This window comes from Diadema antillarum, unplaced genomic scaffold (assembly GCF_040938485.1).
Source record: "Diadema antillarum isolate AM-2024a unplaced genomic scaffold, OU_Dant_1.0 seq00001584_RagTag, whole genome shotgun sequence".
In the NCBI taxonomy this organism is placed as follows: Eukaryota; Metazoa; Echinodermata; class Echinoidea; order Diadematoida; family Diadematidae; genus Diadema; species Diadema antillarum.
In genome coordinates this window covers 473,206-495,158 of record NW_027272302.1, presented here as the reverse complement: position 1 = coordinate 495,158, position 21,953 = coordinate 473,206, and the positions used below count along the sequence as shown (strand labels likewise).

The 21,953-nt window shown below is 39.7% G+C and overlaps 1 protein-coding gene across 1 annotated transcript; it reads left to right on the top strand.

The window, feature by feature from the left end:
• The first annotated feature begins 207 nt into the window (after positions 1-207).
• Positions 208-20,661, top strand: LOC139710907 (hydroxysteroid dehydrogenase-like protein 2). The gene is made up of 10 exons (XM_071622828.1): positions 208-344; positions 6,107-6,270; positions 7,678-7,821; positions 9,030-9,099; positions 9,652-9,755; positions 11,612-11,713; positions 12,865-13,068; positions 14,226-14,456; positions 15,723-16,127; positions 18,341-20,661. Exons 1-10 carry the CDS (start codon positions 331-333, stop codon positions 18,577-18,579), a joined length of 1,677 nt encoding a protein of 558 aa, XP_071478929.1. The 5' UTR covers positions 208-330; the 3' UTR covers positions 18,580-20,661.
• The last annotated feature ends 1,292 nt before the right edge of the window (positions 20,662-21,953 follow it).

The following is a 21,953-nucleotide window of genomic DNA, read 5'->3' as shown; positions in this document are numbered from 1 at the left end:
AACTCGACGCAAGAATCGTCGATCAATGCTTGTTGCATTTCGCGTGTGCTTGCTGCCCTCAACGTCGTCTGATGCAGCAACGGGTGGAAGTATCGAGAGCCAATATTGCACATGTGCAGCGCTTTTCTAGCCCATCCATCGCTCCTGCTTATATGAGCGAACTTCGAACGTGCATGCTCATGATATGCATGCAAATGCACGGGCCTTACGCGTATGCATAACGCATACTGTGTTGTGAAAAATCCAGGGTAGCGAAGCCACGAAGCTGTCTGTTCAGACGGGTGTTCTAATTCAAGGTCGGAAGGCAAAGGAAGGGACTCACACTTCAAAATGATAAATACAGGGTAAGGAACTTGAAACTGCGAAATATATTTTTTGATTAACTAGCGAATGCATTTATTCTAAACAATCTAACCAAAAGCCGTCTGCGAAGTAGCCCGTGTGTGCCAGCCGCTGCAGCTGCGCTGCTCGGTCGAATAAGGGTACCAGCATCGGGGCTGCTTCCCACTCCTCTCGTCGTATGCAGTCATATTCTCGCGGTGTCGAGTTCAACACTCTGTCTCTAGTCCTAGATCAAGATCCATTTAGTCTGAACGCTATGTTTAACCAAGTATAACTTGTTCACCTATTCAACTTGTTTGTATCCTGTTCTTTCTTGGACTGTTGGAATAAAGGGACTGTCTAGAGTTGTAAAGTAAAGATTATGATCTACTGTCTCAGAGACTCCAACTCTCCCGTTTTCGACGGGAGATCTCCCGCCGAAAACCCATTTTTGCAAAATCTCCCGTTCTCCCGTTTGAGATTTAATTTCTCCCGCCCTGGCTCTTTGTCTCCCGTTGGAAAGGATTTCTTACATATTCTATCGTATGTTGAAAAAAATAAGCCTTACATAGCACCAGAGAGCATCTAAAACCCTGGGAATTTCGCACTTCGCACACATCAACTTTGAGTCTCCCGTTTGCTCGGGGTTTCAGGCGGGAGAATCTCCAGATCAGAAGATACTTTAGGTTGGAGTCTCTGCTGTCTTCAAAGTCACCTTGACTGACAGGGCTGAGCTGAGCTTAGTCATTTAAAGATAGACACTCTAACGTTATTTAGCGCGAGCATTTGGCATTGGAAGGTATGGAAGCTAACGGATGTGTATCCTCTCTAGTCTAGTAAATACCAAACGAATTTTATTCATTTGCTTCAAGCAGGCATCATTATGCATTAATTCAGCTAGAAAATCTTGTAGTAAATCTAGATAATACTAATAGAAATGCTGATGGTTTTAGCTGTAATGTAACTAATGCCTAGGTCTAGGACTTTTATAGGAGGCTAGCCAGGTCCTACCTAGATGCAACTGGCAATAATGCAGAGATCCTGGCAGGGGTTTGGGGGCTGAAAGCAATTATATGATATGACCACAAAACGCTACCTTGTGATCGTTCCAATTACATAATAGTATTGTGTACATGCTTCAGCTTGTCATATAGTTCAATTTGAGCGTGAAATCAAAAATGAATTTGCAGCCATATGAAATACTGCCTGGTGACAGGTGACAGGTGATCATGATTCACCCGAGAAAATTGTGTACTATTTACTACCTAGCCCGACCAGACACCATGCAAAGCACACTTGTGTACAGCAACAGCCCCCCCCCCCCCCCCCCGTGGGGGGGGGGGGATGTTTCACTAAGTTGAACTTAATTTAACCCGTTCCGTACTGAATTCTGAAATCCCCATAGGGGAATAGTACAGAGGCAACCAGGTTCCCGTATGGAACGGGTTAAGATTGACTAAAAATTATGGTATGCCACTAGTTTCCCTGTTTAATTTCATTAGCCTAATCAACACCCACATCAAATTATCATAAATGTTTACAGAATAATTCCATTGTTATTTATTTTATCTTGTAGTATCAATTGCTACATGAAAAAAAGTCTCCAAAATCTTCATTTTCATTAGAAAGTTGGGCAACATTGAAGACACACAAAGCGTACCATGATATTTAGTCAATCTTAAATTTTAAGTTTGACTCTTCGTGAAACACCCCACTGGGCTGTACTGTAAAAGTGAAATTTTCGCGTGACCAACAACTGGGCTGTACTGTCAAAGTAAAATTTTCGCGTGACCAATTTTTTGCACTCAGCCAGGTAAGAATAGTTTCACATGTTTTTAATTCTGTGGAATCAAGACATCAAGTATTAAAACATATGGCAAGCAAAAATATTCGCGTGCTTTTATTTTCGTGCTAGTTTCTGGTTGCACGAAATGCGCGAAAATTTCAACACTGCAAAAATTTCCACAATTACTGGATTACAGTATATGGTTTACGTACTACCAAGATTCGCTCATCTACTGCTACTGTATACGCTATATATTTCGCGTGGGTTTTATTTTCGCGAATTTCGCGAGTCGGGAGCTATTCGCGAAATTAACAACACGCGAAAATATTACCTTCCAAAATGAATCCCTTGCCTTGATGATACGAACATTTCAGTACTAGTATACCATGTCATGGCTTACTGAACAGACCATATAAACTGGCTAAGCTTGTTTACGTACATATAGCACGTCCACGTCGAACTACTAGTATACACAGCCCAGTCGCTGTAAGTAGCATTCGCACAGCACAGTAGACGGCGCAATACTATTTCTGCGAGAAATTCCACTTTCTTTTGTTTTTGTTTTTTTCATTGCGCCACCACGTTACAAACGCGCGGCGTGTCACCCTTTACAGTCATGTGCGCTATAGCTCATGCGTTTGCATGCCGCTACGTCTTTACAAGTACTGTATGTCAACTTTAGGGGCCGGGGCTTCGTATGCTCCAGCTGGTTGCCGCTGTATTTACTCGTACCCCTCGTACCACTCGTCAGAAATCTAGCGCGATATACTCTTAACCACTTCAAAAATGTTGAATTCTAACTTACTAGTTAGCAGAGTTTGGTAAGTTTTTTGCATGCAGTGTATAACTAGTATCATTCTTATTTGCTAGTAAGTTGAAAATTCACACTTTCTTTGCCACTTCATATTTTCTCTGGTCCCCCAATCGCGAATTTAACCACTCGCGAAAATGTGTGACAGCGGCAATTCGCGAAAATTTATGTACGCGAAAATTATAGCGTATACAGTATTTAATTAGAGTAGGTCACACCATGCTTAAGTTAGCTGGCCACTTAAATAGCCGTTATCGCCAGGGTATGATGGCCATGTAGGACAATTGCAGCTGTTTTGCTCTTGGCAGGTCGTGGCGGTAATTGGACCTACATCCACCAGTGGGTGGTTGGTGAAAGAAACCTGCTATGCAGTCAGTGGAGGTTATGTTTTTGGTTCCTTGTGTTTGTTTGTGTACAAGATAACTTGTAAACAGACAAACAAATTTACACCAAACTTGAAGGGTAAGTTGATTAAAAAGTCAAACAATTCAGTTTAGGGGTCATGAGATCAACAATCAAAGGTTAGTAATTAATTTCATGTCTTTTATTATGCCTATGACCTTTGACATCATGACCCCAAAATTTAACTGTTTCTTTCTTTCTTCATTATGAACACACCCTGCTAGTTTGGTGAAAATGTGTTTGTTCAAATAAACTTTGAATTCCTCGTAGAATGGTAAGCTCTTCCATATTTCATTTAAGAGGTTTCTTGCTATCTTGAAAAAAAAAAAATCACCATCAAATAAATTGGAAACTAGAAGCCCCATCTCAACCGAATCTGTACCACCCCTTTAACTTCCCCTCAAGTGGCATCTGTATCAGAAACACAAAGTTCGTGATATCTGCCCTCAAAATATCTTGTGAGTGATAACCTTGTAAAGTAGAAGTTGCCCATGTGGTTTGTGTGTGTGTATAATAATGCAAACACTTCAGGGATGATAAACTGTTCAAAGTTAGCACAGTGCTTGAATACAAAAAAGTGGAAGGTCACACTTTTAGAAGAAACATTGTATGACATTTCAAGATTTCCAACAACTTTGAGACAGGTCTCGTAGCATTTGCAAAATGTGCTTGTTACCCGAGATAAGTTTTTGACTTTGAACATCTTGACTAATCATATGCAGCTATAGGCAGTCATTATCTTAATGGACTTGATACCATTCAATTGGTCTAGCTTTTTGTGTTGAGCTACATATATGTCTTTGAATGAATCAACTGCAGCAGCTTTTTTTTTTCTTTTGTTTGTTACAGTGAATCAAGTGTACAAAAGATGCCAGTCAAAGACATAAAAAGTTCAAGACCTTCAAAATTTGATTTAACAAAGCAAACATACAGAGCTCTAGGACAATAAAAAGGATGATAGTGTGCACTTTTCTGAATGAGTGAGAAATATGAGAATATTCAAAATGCAAAGAGAGCAGAACACCCACCACCACCACCACAATGAAAAAAAAAAGAGAGAGAGAGAGAGAAGAAGTTTCAGTATATGTGGCCTTCCACAGGTGGAACTCCTTTTCATTTTCAGGTCTTGCTTTTTGTTCTTGGTTACGTTATGCTAAATGTCAAAGTTTCAATACTGTTTTAGTTTTGGAACATCACAGCACTTTGGTTAGGAGTCATGACAGGATGCCAGCATCAAAAGTATAATGTATGTAGAATTTGGGCTTGGTTTATGGGTTTCAAAGTGAAAAATACAATTTAGTAAATTATATTTTACTTCACATTTTTAACGGAGTTTTTGGTTTTGTTTTATTTTGCTTTCTTTTTGCATGACTGATTGAGTAATCCTCTAAACACAGTATGTATGGTATGGTAAGATTGATATAAGCTACAGTGTATGACCAGATTGTAGAATTATAAACGACTAAAAAAGTTAAAAGGATCATTCACGCAGAATGAGGATAACATGTATGTGACTGGATAAGGTCAAAGGTTATGCCATCCTGACCACGCTGAGAATTTTACTCATCGCAACACTTCTTGAGCCTTTTCATCGTGCACATTAATGCAAGAAAAAGAATATTGATCTGCAATGTACCAAATTTAGTTTAGTCCATGATACATGTGCAGTGTATGTTACCGCAGTTAACAGTCATATTATGCTGTAAAACGAGGAATGTTCGTGTGCATTTTAATTTCGCAAGTGCCAAGGTTCGCGAAATTAAAGTGCACGCGAAAGCTCTCGTCTACACTATATGCAATGCATTAAATGCCAGTGGCAATTCATGAAAATTTTATGCCATGAAAAAGGCCGTCGCCTCCAATTTGCGAAAATTTCATGCCGCAAATTATCATGTTTCACAGTATAAGTGCTACTGAAACTTGGTAAAGTTATTTGTCTCCTTAAAAGTGGGGAAAATGAAGCTCGGTCAATGAAGTCACAATGGCTAGAAGTCGCATAGGTAGTTAAAATTTAGTCAATGGATTAGGCAAAGATACAATATGTGTTGATACAGGCATTTACCTCGTACACGCATATTTTAGTCCGCAGACTAAAACAACAAATGAAAACCCATTATACAACAAATTTTATTTAATGAGTAAACTCTGGAAATAGATTGGTGCAGATATAAATCTATCAGTACTCCACAAGCTTTGTCTATGATGGTGCAGCATGCCTTGAGTCAATTGAAGTATATTTCAAGTGCATCCATATGGCAGGAATTAAATGAAATCTGCCTACAATACAAGTACATGTCATTATGACATCTTTGTATGCAGCATTAAAGGGACGGTATAGTGTTGGTTGAGGTGAGGATTGTGCTTTTAACTATCTGTAAGATACCAAGAAACCACTTATGAAATAGTAAAGAGCATACCATTCTTAGAGGAATTCAAAGTTTATTCAATGAAAATCTGTTTTGGAATGGCTGAGACATAAAAAACAAAGTAGAACAAAGTAATTGTAATTAAAGGTGGGTCCCACAAGGCACCTTTTGTTAGGATTTCTCTTCTTTGGATACATTGTATCTCAGCCATTTCAAAACCAATTTTCATCAAAAAATGTTGAATTCTTCTTGAAATTACATGCTATTTCACACTTTAAAAAAGGTTTCTCATTATTTCACCAAAAAATGTTAGAAAGCTGGTGTTAGGTCTCAACCAAAACTATACGATACCATCCCTTTAATCATGTTAGAAGTTGTAGTCATGTGTCTATGTCTGGACTTCACTGTCATCCCCCTCAGGAAACTAGCTGGAAGGACGCTGTTCATCACCGGCGCTAGTCGTGGCATCGGGAAGGCCATAGCCCTCAAGGCAGCCAGGGATGGGGCCAACGTTGTCATAGCAGCCAAGACAGCGGATCCACACCCAAAGCTTCCAGGCACCATCTACACAGCAGCTGAAGAGGGTATTATGATATGCGTCCTAATGGATGTCTTCTGTCATTACTTAGATCTACATCTTTAGAGTTGTGCAGTGTTGGAGGAATACCAATGGTCACATGCCATCTATTGACAGAAGTTACCACCTCGGCGTAATTATTGCTGAATTTGTGCCATTGTAGTGCATTGTGTTTAAAGGGACTGTACAGTACTGGTTGAGGTAAGGGATTCATGTTTTGAACATTTCTAAGTGAGATAAGGAGAAACCTCTTAAGAAATATGAATGAGCATGTAATTTTAAGACGGATTTAACATTTATTTGATGAAAATTGGTTTTGAAATGGCCGAGATATCCAAAAAAGTGATAATAATAAAAGGCGACATACCACAACTTTATTAGAATCTCTTTGTTTCACCTTGTTTTTGGATATCTCAGCCATTTCAAAACCGATTTTCATCAAATAAACTTTTGATACCTTTTAAAATTGCATGCTCTTTGACATCTCATAGAGTGGTTTCTGAATATCTCGCAAAATGTTAAAAGCTAAATCCTCACCTCGACCAGAACTGTACACACCCTTTAATCTTAATTTTTTTGCACATTACTGTGTTTGTTGTCAGTGATGGATACAAGAAATGCAATGTCTTTATATTTATATATTTTTTCGTTATTGTTGAAAGCATGAAACACAGTATGAACAGAATCTTGTGTGAAAAGAAGAGAGAGAATGATGAATGGATGATGAACGAAAGACAGTTGGTCACTTCATCAGTATGCTATTTAGTGTGCAGAGGTTAGAGCTCTGTGCTGCTATTCACAGCATGCAGATATGGCAATCCTACATCAAAGTGTAAATTTACGTGTGTCTATTAATTGCATAGTCGGTTTCCTTCACAACAGTTGAGTAGAATTTCATTGCAACTGAATGGCAAATTGCCCTCCATCAATGTAAATATGCACCACATTAATCACTGATTAGTTTTATGCTTATTTACGTCAACATAGGGCAATTTAGATTTGGTGGCACTTCTTTACGTCGATGTAGGCCAGTTTGTGAATGAGTTGCTATAAAAATGTCTCAATCCAAGAATGTGATTTTTTTTTTTTAATTTGAATAAATATGTAATACATGCTGCATGCTATACAAATCAGTACCAGCACTGGCTGTTGGGCAGAAGCTCGGTGGTCTAGTGGATAAGATGCCCGTTCGGTGATCAGGAGGTCATAGGTTTGAGTCCTTCCTGAGTGTGTATGTCCCTGATTTTTATTGTGGATACTACTAAACACTTATTAATTTGGTGCTTATTTACGTCAATGTAGGGCAATTTGTCAATCAGTTGCAATAGAAACAACCCGATGCAAGAATGTCCTTACAGTGAATAGAATTTACTCGCGTGAAAATGTAATATCTTTCATTCTCTTCTTGCTACAGTTGAGAAGGCCGGCGGAAAATGTCTGCCCTGCGTGGTGGACATCAGAGAGGAAGCCCAGGTCGCGTCAGCCATCGACGAAGCCGTGAAGAAGTTTGGCGGCATCGACATCCTCGTCAACAATGCAAGTGCAATAAGCCTGACAGGTGAGTGAGTGAGATGAGTGGTAGTTACAGGTGCATGGTCCCCGCGTTTTAGTCAAATGCGTACGCGGGCGCACGGTGCAAGTTTCCTATAGAGACCCATGCTATCGACTTCTCTTGGGCGCTTACGCTTTGGCCCACTTTCCCCGAGTCCGAAGAAGTCCGATCCACTGTGTCAGTGGTCCGATCACAGTTCAGCTCATGATTCGGTTCAGGGGGATGACAGTTTTAGCAAACTTCTTTTGTGATGTCATAATAAGAAGCACATATGCACGCACCCTGGCATTACTATAGACTGCGTGATGCGCAGAGAAGACAACGAAGGCAACGTTACTTAGCAACACCTAGGCGCTTTACTCTTGATGACAGCTCAATTTCGGCAATCTTCTTATCAATGCTAATGGTGATCGCAGTAGCATCAACAGCGCCATCTACACTACCGGGACTATGCCCCTTTAACTCTTTGTGTTCTCTGAGTGCACATTAGCACAGAAAACCTCACAGCATTGTACACACTGTCCAAAGTCCCTGGCACAGAAAGGGTTTAATTTTCATGAAACCTTTTCTTAACCCTTCCAGTCCTGTGAGAACTTCGCTTCAGAAATGTGCGTCTTGTCATCATTAAATTGGCAACTCCAAATTTCACTGCAATTCTGACATTGAAGAGAGAATAGGTGGAGCTGGTTAAGTGTGTTAAATCTGCACAATGTCTGAAAGGAATTTTTAGAAAAAAAATTGAGATAGAAACAGGAATTGTCATCTTCTAAATTGTGTTACCAATTTAAGAATCAGTCATACGGGTAGGAATGAAAAGAATTTGTAAGATTTCTGGGTTAATCGAAATGTGGCAAATGTAGCCATCAGTATCATATCATAATTAGCACACCAGTAACATTTGGCGGCAATGTATAGAAACGAAAAAGGAAAAAAAAATATCAGTTGGAATTGAAGAACGAGAAAAGGTTGTAGATGAACAGTCAGGGTCATGAAATGCACAAAAAGAAGAGGATTCCAGAGAGGATTTTAGCTATGCAAGTTATGGACAGAGAATTCGACTTGATTAGATGAAAATACTGGAAGTCGGAAAACTGCACTACATGGCAAGGATGATATATTAGACAGAATTTCATACTTGGTGGTCATGGTGAGTTGAGGAATATTAGTATTGTGACTAAGAAGTTTTTCACACATGATATTTGTCCTTGCTGCAGGCACTGAACAGACTTCAATGAAGAAATATGACCTCATGAATACAATCAACGTAAGGGGCACATTTCTTTGGTAAGTTCTTAACTTTTGATACAATAGCATGGTATGATATCTGTAATGTCTTCAGAGCACATGCAGAAAAGTTCTCCCGTTCAGATTTCTGTAAGCTGTGAAATAGTAGCTGCACTGGTAGATTGTGTAATTTTTTTTAATATTTTTTTTTCTAAGTTTGGTTTGATATTAGTGAGTTACTGAAGTGGATTCTGCAGCTAGAAATATTTTCATTCAAATGACATTAAATTTCTTTTGTCTCCTTGATTTATCACACTGATCAACTGTACAGGAAATGCTCTCCACATTGTCTGAGTGAAATTACTCCATGCTTTTTTTGTGCACATTTCTACATACATGTAATTACATCATTTACAGTAAACTCCCGTGATAAAGAACACAGTTATGACAACATTCCGGTTACAACCAAGTCAAAATTCAGGCCGCAATGTTATCCACTCTATGTATTTTTATTGTTTATTTGTTCGGTTATGATGAAATATATATTGATACAACGAAAGAAAACCGCCGGTCCCGAAATGGGAGTTCACTCTACAAATTTTACTCCTGCAGCTCAAAACTCTGCCTGCCACACTTGAAGAAGGGAACCAATCCTCACATCCTGAACCTCAGTCCACCTTTGACCTTTGAACCCAAGTGGTTTAGGGGCCATGTTGGTAAGTACAAGAAAGATTTTTGTTTCTCTCTCTCTCTCTCTCATAAGTTTTCATCCACATTTGGTGGACTGCAGAGATTGCATTTTTTTGTCGAGCCCACTGGAGGTGCGGGGAGACTAAGGGATCGCCTGTGGTGTTTGTCCGTCCGTCGTACGTCTGTAATGCTACAAAAACTTGCATAACTCGGGTCAAAGGTCAGAGGTCATAGGCAGGGTCAATGAATTGCCGGGATTTTGAAAAAACATTCATTTCTTCTGTGCAAATGGGCGAGACACATTTTGTCACTTGCCTTGTTTTGGGTTTTTTTTTAGCAGTCTGCTTTGTAATTAGTATACAATTGTTAATAACATCAACTTGCTCCTCCAAATTGTAGACATTGTATCATTATCACCCCTTTATTTTCACTTGCCTGTCAGGCAAATCAAGCATACACAAATTTTACTTTGTTGGACTACAGTATGACTGAAAGAAGGAAAAGTTCAAACGCCCATATGTTTTAATTGCATTTATATTGCACATATGGATAAGACCATTAGAGTTTGCCTGTTGATGTTGCAGTGGCTGCTACATGTTACAATCAGCAGACCTTCTTGCCATTCCCGAGTGCTTAGGTGGCTCCCTGAAAAATCAAATATTTTAACATTTTCTAACCCCCCCCCCCCCCCCCCCCGAATATTTAAACTCTTTCTGATTTGGGAATCATTTTGCCTATTGAGATGCTCGTGAAGATTTTGATCACAAAACGGGCTAAACACTATTGGTAAACATTTTAACCCTAAAAAGACCTGGGGGGTTGAATCAACCCATCCTCTACATTTTTCGCTACTACTCTGCCGTGCGAATTTTTTTGACCGCGCCGTTCGCTGACTTTTTACTTTCAAGTCTCGCGCATCTTTTGACACCATTTTTGCGAAAATCGTGCATACCGTTACGACGCTGCATAAAATTTTATACATGCCTGTCAGACCGAAAACGGCTCAAAAACGTGATTTTGTGTATAAAGTCTATGCAAATGGAGTTTTCTCTTCTTATTCATAAAGATATGAGTATTTTCACTTTTATAGGCTGAAACTAATCAATTTTTGCATAATTATGCTTGATATAGGTTCTGTCATAAATTTTGTGGAAAAAAAATGATGAAACAAAAGGTCAAAAAACAAAGAAATACATAAGAAATTCATAAAACAATAAAATACATAAGAAATTGATTTTGACACCAAATTTTTTTTTCGAGTACATTGTTAGGAATGCTACAAAGAATGTTTTCACCAAAAAGTAGGATTCTAGGAGCTTAAATTTCTGATTTAGAGCAAAATGTATGATTTCATGCATATATTAGCATAATTAATTATTATGACAAAAATTTCAATTTCTTTTTGTATAGCTTGGTAGATTACGCCACAGGTAATGCACGTGCCAAATTTCATGGCGATTGCGCGATCGACGGCCAAGATCTCAGGGGGAGGGGGGGTTGAATCAACCCCTCCCCGGCCACAGAACACCCAAAAAAGCCCGGCCTGGTTAGGGTTAAAGTAAGTCTCTCATCAGATAGATCAAAATAAACCTTTCCAGTGATACCTAACTTGTTGCATAACAAGAAATATTAATGAAGTTTTGATTAAAACGCTCCCATATTTCTGTATCATTCTCTTTGTTTGTGTAGCAGCTGTAATCTCAAATGTGTTAAATTATCAACAGTGGAGCGAGCTCGTGTTGCGATTAAACTCTTCATGTATCAATGCACATTTCTGCAATAGCTGTTGCTGAATCTCCATGATTTTGATGTGACCATGTCGGCAGCCCTGAACCATCTATGATCACATCCCTTGCTCCACCCCCACCCTCTCTTTTCACAGCCTACTCGATAGCAAAGTATGGCATGTCCCTCTGTGTCCTTGGGATGGCAGACGAGTTCCAAACCGATGGGATTGCGGTCAATGCACTGTGGCCGAGAACCGGTATGTATTTTCTGGCCATTTTGTGCCATCCCGTTGTTACAAGATTAGAACATGTAACACACTTGGCATTATATGTTCAAATAACTTCAGTTGTATTACATGAGGGCAATGCAGATATTAAAATGTTTTTGATACAGGGCAGGTTGTACATACGTATAGGCCTACCGAGTAGGTGACCAATGACTGAAGTTTGGGTGGTAGAAGTTTTAATGGTGCACCATGTATTGTGTCTTGGGTATGTATGTGGTCTTGAAAAAAGCGAGGTAGGCCCTTTCAGGGCCACATACATACAATGCCCAAGAAAGAATACGCGGTGCATCGTGAAGCTTTCTACCACCCAACGTTCTACCGCTATGTAAGCCTTCAAAGACTGAAGTTTGCAACAGCGACGCAAAGTCATTATCCCGATAAAACTTGTCCTGAGCGTACTTGGGCAGGTGCTGATGGATTATGGTGTTACAGCAAAATCAGCTTGTCCTCACGGGGTTAAATATGCATCAAAATGAAATGTGTCACCTGGAGAATACTTTCAACTTATGTAAAGATTGCACACGTATGACAGATTGATGTGGTACATGTATTCATTTTTGATTGAGTTTTGTGTAGTTGCTCATTATCATTTTTTTTCTTCTTTTTTTCTTATATTTGATGGGCTCCTTGACTAAAGCTTGTCTGATATCTTTTAGTACAAACAAAGCAAAGTATGTAATACGTAAGGAAGAATACAGGACTTAAAATCAACAAAAGGCATGTGAAAAAAAAAAATCTTTGCATGCAGAGCAGGGCATTGTTTTCTGTTCATATAACACCTTGAAATTTGTAATGCTAGAATTGTATATTTTATACAGATTGAATCCAGCCTGTAAACTAAATGTTGAGGCAAAGTGTTGCTCTATATTTGGACTTCTATCCAGTTTTGAGACACAAAAAATGGGAGTTTGAGCACATACACCATCAAAAGGTTACATCAACAGTCATCTTACTATATACCTTTATTGAAGAAATAATATGTCATTACGCAGTTGGTGTTAGAATTGAAATTGTTATTTATTAACACATTCATGCCTTTTGACACATGATATGAATTCCACCGCTCGCATGCAGTCACAATTCAAGCAAATATTCCGCTCACGTTCTTGCATTCCATCCAGCCATTTGGACGGCAGCCATGGATATGTTGGGCGGGGGTGGCGATGACACCATGAAGGGTTGCCGAAAGGTGGACATCATCTCCGACGCCGCGTACGCCATCTTCCTAAGGGACAGCAAGTCGTACACCGGCAACTACTGCATTGACGACGAGGTGCTGCGGGCTGAGGGGATCTCAGATCTGGACCAGTATGCGTGTGTCAAAGGTCAGACATTTCTTTGGTGTATGTTGCTCGTTGGACATGCACCATGCTTTGGCAAAATTCCTGAGCTAGATATTTTTTCACTTGTAGTCAAAGACACACGCATCAAGTTCAAGTATGGGTGAAGTGCGACTCAACAGGTTAATGAGCTTGCGCTAGTAAGCACTTACACTTAGTATTGTGGTGTACATTATATAACTTTCCACAGATGTGAGCTATGACCACCAAGCTCATACCACTGGTACATAATCTAAAGATACCAGTCAAGTTAAAATATTGGTGAAGTCTGACAAGTTCAAAGGTCAAATGGTCAATGAGCTTTACCTGATAAGTACTGTACACATGGTATGTTGGTGTGCTCTCAATACCTTTTCATAGCTTTGAACTATGACCACCAAATTCACACCACCGGTACATCACTTATAGAGGCTAGATGAGCTTGAACATTGAGGGAATTCCAACAAGATCAAAGGTCAGCAGGTCAATGAACCTTTCCTGATAAGCACCACATGTTGTGTACTCTCAATAACTTTCCTCTGCTCTGAAGTGTGACCCCAGAACTCACACCACATGTGCATCACCTAAAAGTTCTGGTCAAGTTCAAAAATTGGTGAAGCCAAACAAGGTCAAAGGTGACAAAAGTCAATGAACTTAATTGAAAAACTATTATTACAAATTGTGATATGCAGATGAGACATTGCTTGGCATTTGCCTTGTGATAAAATTTTCTCTACCAGATGCATGGTGGGGAAAATGTGTTTAATTCATTCTTTTGCTGTATTTATTTGGCCTTATTCCAAAAGAGAAGATGCACAGGGGCATACGTTATGAATCAATGGTTTGGATGCTCTCATCAACTTCAGACATGACCTAAATTTCACTAGGCTGAGACCTGCGGATATAAACCATTCAAAACTTAACTTGTGCATCCAAGCTTCTTTAATCCATTCGCCCCTGCACATCATCTGTATAGTGACAACGGCAACTTTGAGATAACCCATTCGCACTTTGTGGGCTGTCCACATAATATTTCACACTGTTAGATTTGAAGTTGTACAGTTTTTTCATGCATAGAATATCTCAGTTGCATCTTTGCATAGAATTATTATGTGAATTCTGTGCTAATTTGAATTTGTTCTGTTTTCCATTCATTCTTGCAGGCGAGCCCCTCCTCCCCGACTTCTTCGTGGAACCTGACCCAAACACACCACTAGCAGGGACCATCAGTGAGATGCAGTCACAGACAGCTGGGGCTGGAGCAGGGTCGGCAGCATCATCGCCATCGTCCGGCGGAGGGTCGCAGGTGGCGACCATGTTTACCCAGATGCAGAGTATGGTGGACGCCAGCTGGGTGCAGAAAGTCGGAGCTGTGTACCAATTTGAGCTGTCAGGTTAGTAGATCCTCAGGATATATCATAAGATACTTTTATATGATTCCCATTTGCACTAAGGGCAGTTACCATGGTAACAACAAAAATGCTTGTAATTAATTTGCTGCACTTGGCTGTCGCCGTGGTGTTGATGTCTTCAGATATGATGATGCTCAGGATATATCACAAAATAGTTTCAGGGATACCTACTTGCAATGAGAGCAGTTGCCACGGTATCAGCAAAAATGCTGTGAATTGATACAGTGTACATTGCACTTGGCTGTCACTATGATGACTGCATAATTGATAATATTGGGATGGACAAGTATTGGAAAGAGTGCGAGGACTTGGGGTACAGGTGGGTACATGTGAAAGCTCGGGTGGGTAGACAGCTGAGGTGAGATGGGATTGGTTATGGGTTAGAAGTGGGTAGGTGTGAAAATGACATCAGTAGATGTAAGGGTCTTCTGGGTTGATAAAAGCATGATGCTGGTAGATGTGAGGGTTAGGGATTGTGTGAAAAGGTCACCATGGTAGATATGAGGGTTGAGCTGGTAAGTGGAAGGGGTGAGAAGCTGCTACATGTAAGGGTTGGGCTACTTGATGCAAGGTTCAGAGGTTTGCAGATGTGAGGGTCAGATAAAATGCAAGGGTATGGTAGAAAAAAAAAACTCCGGCACATTTATAGTTTGTCATGCAGTTACCATGCAGTTATATCATTGGATGCAGTGACTATGTGTTATCCTCATGTTTTTCTCAGTGATGCTTTTGTGTGTGCATGTTTTGTTTTTAATATGGTTCTTGATTATGTTTCCACTTTTGTAATGATGCAGGCTGTGCCATGAAGTAATATTCTTACAGTTAGGTATTCTAGCATGGGGGGGGGGGGGGATTCAGAAATTGCATTACAATTAGAGCTAAAGCACAAAGAGGGTTTTTTTTTTTTAATAGAGCTTTACTTATTTAGGGAAATTATTTACGGATTTAAGGAAATGATTTTGTGACAAAGCAGTGAATCAAGTGGAATAGGTCAGTCAAAATTTGAATAAAATGAGAAGAAAATCAAGAATGCCATGACTGTTGACAAGTTATAGTGGTAATTATTATTACCCATTTAGCCTATTATAGTAGTGCAGCATCCTTTCAGACATGTTTGATTCCACATAAGAAACAAATGCCAGTAAGAAAGAAAAAATAGTGCACATGTGACTTGTTTCAGCACTTCTGACTGGCAAAATTCTAAAACCTGTGATATAATACTATGCCATCAATGTTGCTGCACCACAGGTGAAGATGCGGGTACGTGGCACCTCGATCTCAAGAACGGCTCTGGCGCAGCTGGCTCTGGCCCCGTCCCCTCCGGAGCTGCTGACGCCACCCTGCTCATGAGCAGCCCCGACTTCATCAAGATGTTCAACGGTCAGCTGAAGGCTACCATGGCCTTCATGGGAGGCAAGCTGAAGATCAAGGGAGATATGGGCAAGGCCATGAAACTGGAAAAGATGATGGGAGAGTTCCAGAAGATGCAGAAGTCTGGCGGCGGTGGTGCGGCGGCTGGTGGCAAAGCGGAGCAGGCAGCACCAGCAGCAGCAGGGTCTGGACAGGTAGCTGGCATGTTTGGCAAGATCAGGGAGCTGCTGAATGAGGAGACGGTGGGAAAGATTGGAGCCGTCTACCAATTTGACCTCTCAGGTGAGATTAAACCCTGCACATCAGTGCCCCAGGACTAATAATCATCCTCAGTACTCAAAGATTCCTTTCACAATTATACTGGGATGCAATGTTCTTTCTTTCCTTCTAAAGCTATGTGATTAACCCCTGCAGATTAGTAGATTGTCTTGCTGTTTAGAAACATGGCAATCTTGGCAAGTTCAGAAAGTTGTATTGCAATAGTACATGAAAACACTAGGACAACTCTTCTCTGTATAATTTTGCTGCTGTGTTGATACTTCTTGCATCTAGATACATATGTATTCTCCAGTGAAACAATCATGTAACTTTGCTTATAAGATTGCTTTGTTTTGTTTTATTTTTTTAAATTAAGATCCAGAAATACATGATGGCATTATTACTTGTATCTCTGCAAGGCTTTTTCCTGAAAACCTGACTGAATGTCCTCTGGACATCGCCTGCGAGGAACTGTGCATATAAACTTCCTATTTTTGTTGTGGGGGGGGGGGGGGGGTGGTGGTTTCATGATTTACTCCAAATATTGGTAGCTTTCTATGCTCCGTTATTTTTCTGAACATTTGAAGGAAGAATTAAGGTCTGACAGACTAAATAAATCTAAATTGAATTCAGTGAATAGAGCATTGTGCCCATTTGTTTTCAGGAAGAAGCAGAGTAATTTTTTTCATTGGTATATTGTGAATACTTGGACCACAAACAGTGCTTCATCCATGCTGTATCTATATAAACTATACAGTAGTCTTCAAGAAGCAGGCTGTTGTTTCTTACCTCTTGAGAAAGAGTGCAAGGGTTACTTTGTTGTTGATCCATGCTTATGTCTCCAAAAGACTCTGAAAGGACTTTTTGACTCAAAGTCAAACTTGTCCCAAATTTGTTTCTCTCTGTTCATGTACTATTTTCTTTTCTATCTTTATGCTGCATGTTGATCATTCTGTTGCTTTTGCTGTCCATTCTTCATTTTTATGCCTCCGCCACGAAGTGGTGCCGGAGGCATTATGTTTTCGGGTTGTCCGTCCGTCCGTCCGTCCTTCCGTCCGTCCGTCCGTCCTTCCGTCCGTCCGTCCGTCCTTCCGTCTGTCCGTCCGTCCTTCCGTCCGTCCGTAATAAATTTTGTGGACAGGGTAACTATCAAAACCTTTTAAGGTATCCTAATGAAACTTGGCATGTATGTGTATTAGGGGGTGAAGTTGTGCCTATCAACTTTTGGGTGCACATGGTCAAGGTCAAAGGTCAAAAGGTCAAGGTCAAATACATAAAATTTCACTATTTCCTCCATATCTATGCAATGCCTGAAGATATTTTCTTGAAACTTAGTGTATACATGTATTACCCAATTAAGATTCTCTGGTGAAAGTTTTGGGTCATGAGGTCAAAGGTCAAAGGTCAAAAGGTCAAGTTAAAATATTAAAACTTCACTTTTTTCTCTGTACCTTGGAAATTGTTCAAGGTATCTTCATGGAACATAGTATATATACATGTACTGACTGGCAGTTATTATCTAGAGAATCTAGGGTTCATAGGGTCAAAGGTCAGGGGTCAAAGGTCAAGTGCAACACTTCAAATTTTTACTATTTCCCTCATACATGTATTTATGTAATGCCAGCAATTTTTTTTTCTTTGCACTTGGTGTATGCATGTATAACCTAGATTATGTGGAAATTTTCTTTTTCTCTTTTTTTTTTTTTTTGGGGGGGGGGATTTGCCTCAAAGGTCAAAAGGTCAAAGATCAAGGGAAAGTGCTGAACTAACTTTTTCCTCCATATCTCAGAAGTTGCTCAAGTTATCTTGAAACTTACTACATATTTATGCATGTTCTGCCTGACAGTGATTATCCTATGAATTTTAGGGTCAAAGGCCAAAAGAAAATGGTAACAGTGTACTTTTCAATACAGAAATTACACTTTTTCTCCATACAAGCTTGTACCTTGAAAATTACAGTATGCATACACTTATGAATGGGTCAAAGTCAAGTTAAAGTCCTTGAATCCCCAAATACATGCTCTCCTATTCATCTAATTAAACCTAGGTAAAGGAAGGTGAACATTCAACACATTTGTGACAAACATGTAATTTCGATATTTTGCCAATATTGTGAAAATGTAATTATACATTGTCCACATGTACTATAGACCTATTAGGAGAATCATGCATTATGGCGGAGGCATAGCAGTCGCCTTAGCGACATTTCTAGTCTTCTTCATGGACCACTTTCACAGGGGACGAACCGGGCTCATGGCAGCTGGACCTGAAGAATGGCGGCGGTGCAGCCGGCGAGGGCGCTGCAGATAGTCCAGACGTGACCATGATCATGGACAGTGCATCCTTCATCAAGATGTTCCAGGGCAAGATGAACCCCACCATGGCCTTCATGGGAGGCAAACTGAAGATCAAGGGAGACCTGGGAAAGGCTATGAAGCTAGAGCAGCTCATGAAGAAAATGCAGTCCAAACTGTAGGGTCAACCACCCTCCTTTAACCCCTCCCTGCTCCACCCCCTTCCTCTTTCCTCTCTCGCTATCCCCTCCATGTCCCCTCCCATACCCCATTCTCAATTGTCCATCACAATGATTTGTAGAAGCTGACTATAATTGATTCTGTTTATGCAATGAAACTATAATTTCTCCTATTCCATACTGGACTGTGTATTCTGTTTCATTTTTTTTTTTTTTTTGGAAACCCTTGTAACTTTCAAACCTAAATAACATCAAAAGTCTACTGGGTGCAAAGTAACAATGTTAGGACATTTTGTATCCATTGTTGCTACATGAAAGACCAGATTAAGGAAGGAAGTAATCTTGAGATATACCTTAATTTATTTTTTCCATCATATCCCAAGCTCACACTATTAACATATTCCATCAGTTTACATCCTTTGCTTTTATATACCCCTTTAAATAAAGACTAATGTTCTGTCTGAATTTATGCCATCTAAACTCTCTTTTGTGGATTTTATCCTCCTTAGCTCGACACCCACTTGATAGCTGGTGAAATACTGTAAAAAAGTGGATGGCAGACTCATTAAATGTTAGCTACACTCACAGAAATTATGTGATTGATATGTTTTTGCAGATTAGTTCAAGAAAGAGACAGAGTGTAAGCATCACCCATTCTATGATGCAACTACTAGTGTTATCCTCTACAGGCACAGGTAGCATCGCATCACGATACTCTGAATTTACCAGATCGTTGATCGCACAATTCTACTGATAAATGCATGTGCTTCTTGCCTTATAACTTGTTATAGCAAGATATTAGATTCTAAGCATCGAAATGCATCAATGTTCATGCACACTGTGCCTAAATGTGTTACTTCAGCAGTACAATTTCTGCGGTATGAAATGCCAGAATTCAGCATTGTATTTTGATGCTTGTTAGCGTTTGTTGCCAAGATATTAGTTTAGAGAAAGAAATTATCTTCCCCGTATACGGAATGTTCTGTTTTTTAACATGTAAATGTGACATCATTATTTGCCGAAAATCCAGTCAGAATTTTATGACGTAATCCTCATATATAGCTCTAACATTCCTCACCTTCAGTGGGGTGGCTCAGTCCCATTCATGTATATTTGTGTTAGCTTGTCTTTATATTTGCATTTCTTTTGTGTACATTTTGCATATCATGGTTTTTCAAGAAAGAAATATGTTCAAAATACTGAAATCATCTTGTTGCTTTTATAGAGCCCTATACACTTGTTTTTGTTTGTTTGTTTTTTTCAAAAATGCAAACTGAAGAAAGGAAACCTGTTTCATTTTAAAACTACAAATTTCATGATGTATGACCTTTGTTGTATGATGTTAGGCACACACAATGGTATCATATGTAAAAAATAAATTCACAAAATGTCTCGAGAATATCATACTAAATAGGTTTGTATATTGTCAGATGTGAATTAAAATAGAATCTTTTCAATATTAGGATGAAATACATGAAGTATCCGTTTGGCATGATGTGGGAACACCTCCCTGAAATGACTTTAATTCAAACATGGGAATTGATAGGAATTGAGGAATTGATACCTTTCATGCAGAGCCAAGAATTGAGGTTTAATTTTGATATTATGAAGAAGTCAAGAGTTTGGAGTGAATATAACTTCCATAAAAATCTTTTGCATTGTGCAGCCATATGAATCAATTAAGTGGCATCACCATGGTTGCCAAAAGTAGATGTTGATGGATTTTAGTTCATTGTCGGCCACAGCTCACGCCATTCTTTGAAAAGCCTACCACGCACAGATGAAATGCAATGTCTAGTGTAAATAAAAATTGTTGACAGGAGGTTGTAATATTTGTTTGAGAAATTTATCTGATGCCCCGTCACATGCTGCATTTTTCTTCACTGTGTTGTTTCTCTGGAATGCTTGTAATAATTATGAAGGGCAAACACAAAATTAAAACTTTGTGTTTGACCGCTGAAGATGGATAAGAAATTGTCAGGCTGTCTAATGATTTGTTGAGAAAAATGCAAATGTGTCGGCCTTGTGATTATGGCGTGATTTAATAACAGTATCGTCAAATAAATTTGACACGATAGTATTCAACATGTAAAACCAGTATGTATGTGTAATGCTGGAGTATTATGTAAGTGACTTGTGCTCTTGTGTGTATGTGTGTGTGTGTGTGTGTGTGTGTGTGTGTGTGTGTGGAAGGGGATGGCTGTATGGTAAGATAAGCCATGGATGGTGAACAGAATGTACATAGCTTTTTTGTAAAGACTTCCATCCCCATCCACAACATCGAAAACATTTAATTGCTTTATAAATAGATGGAAAAAAATTAATAATTTTGTAAAACGATGAGGAGTATGATGAAGAGGTAATTATTAATTCATGTGTTACATCTTACCAGTTTCGCGAGAATGAAAGAGAACATCACTATGCTTCGGAGGTGACGTTTCTTTGAACAGTAGGGAGGAGAAGAGAAATGAGGAGGTAGATGAATAGATGAGGGTAGAGATATGGATAGATGAGGGTAGAGATAAGAAATTGGGGGGGGGGCAGTGAGGGCTTTAATAAGAAATGGGGAGGACATTTATGGGACTGCAGGCTGTCAGAGGCAGAATATGATCGAGTGCATTGATTGCACTGAACGATGTTTTGGTTGTTGGCTGCATGACTGCGATTGTTCACTGTATGCGTGCATTTGTGTGTATGGTTTTAGCATGATTTTATTTACTTCGCCGTGGGACTTTGTCATCCTGATAAGCGTACAAGGTGCGAGAACGATGCTCAAACAAACATTCTGGCGACGTCGACTTCTCTTTCTCCTCTGCCGCCTCTCTCTTGTCGTCTCATTCATTCCTTTTTCGTCTTTCTCCCCTTCCCTCCCCCTCCCCCCGTCTCTCTCTCTCTCTCTCTCTCTCTCTCCCTCTATCTCTCTCACATATCAGGCTTGTGTGAAGTAAAACTCTACAGAAGGTCGACTGCTGTAATTTTTGTTATATTTGAATTAGGTTAACACATGAAAAAAAAATGAACTTCCGTAAGAAGTCTAATGCTGCACAGGGCCCCTTATTTCATAGAAAGGTTGATGTGATAGCAACTCTTGCTGGAATGGTGATTGTCATAACAACGACAAAAATCCAGCTTCCTGATTGGCTGTTGCTATCGGAAGTTACCATTCCAGCAAGAGATGCTATCCGGGTTGCTATCCGGGTTGCTATCGTAACATCTTTTATGAAATGGGACCCAGGTGATAATGGCAGCCGTTCGCCCACATTCTGATATCCTTGACAACAGAAGAAAGGTGGAAAGGAAGAAAAACGCCGTCGTCGTTGCACCTTCAAAAACCCAGTCTTTTTCTCCCAGATTTCCCGACGTGTTTGCTAGTCATG

Bases quoted from the DNA above. Each gene is read 5' to 3' on its own strand.
- LOC139710907 (XM_071622828.1), top strand. The intron at 7,822-9,029 runs GTGAGTGAGTGA...TCCTTGCTGCAG, and splicing joins AAGTGCAATAAGCCTGACAG to GCACTGAACAGACTTCAATG. The intron at 14,457-15,722 runs GTTAGTAGATCC...GCTGCACCACAG, and splicing joins GTACCAATTTGAGCTGTCAG to GTGAAGATGCGGGTACGTGG.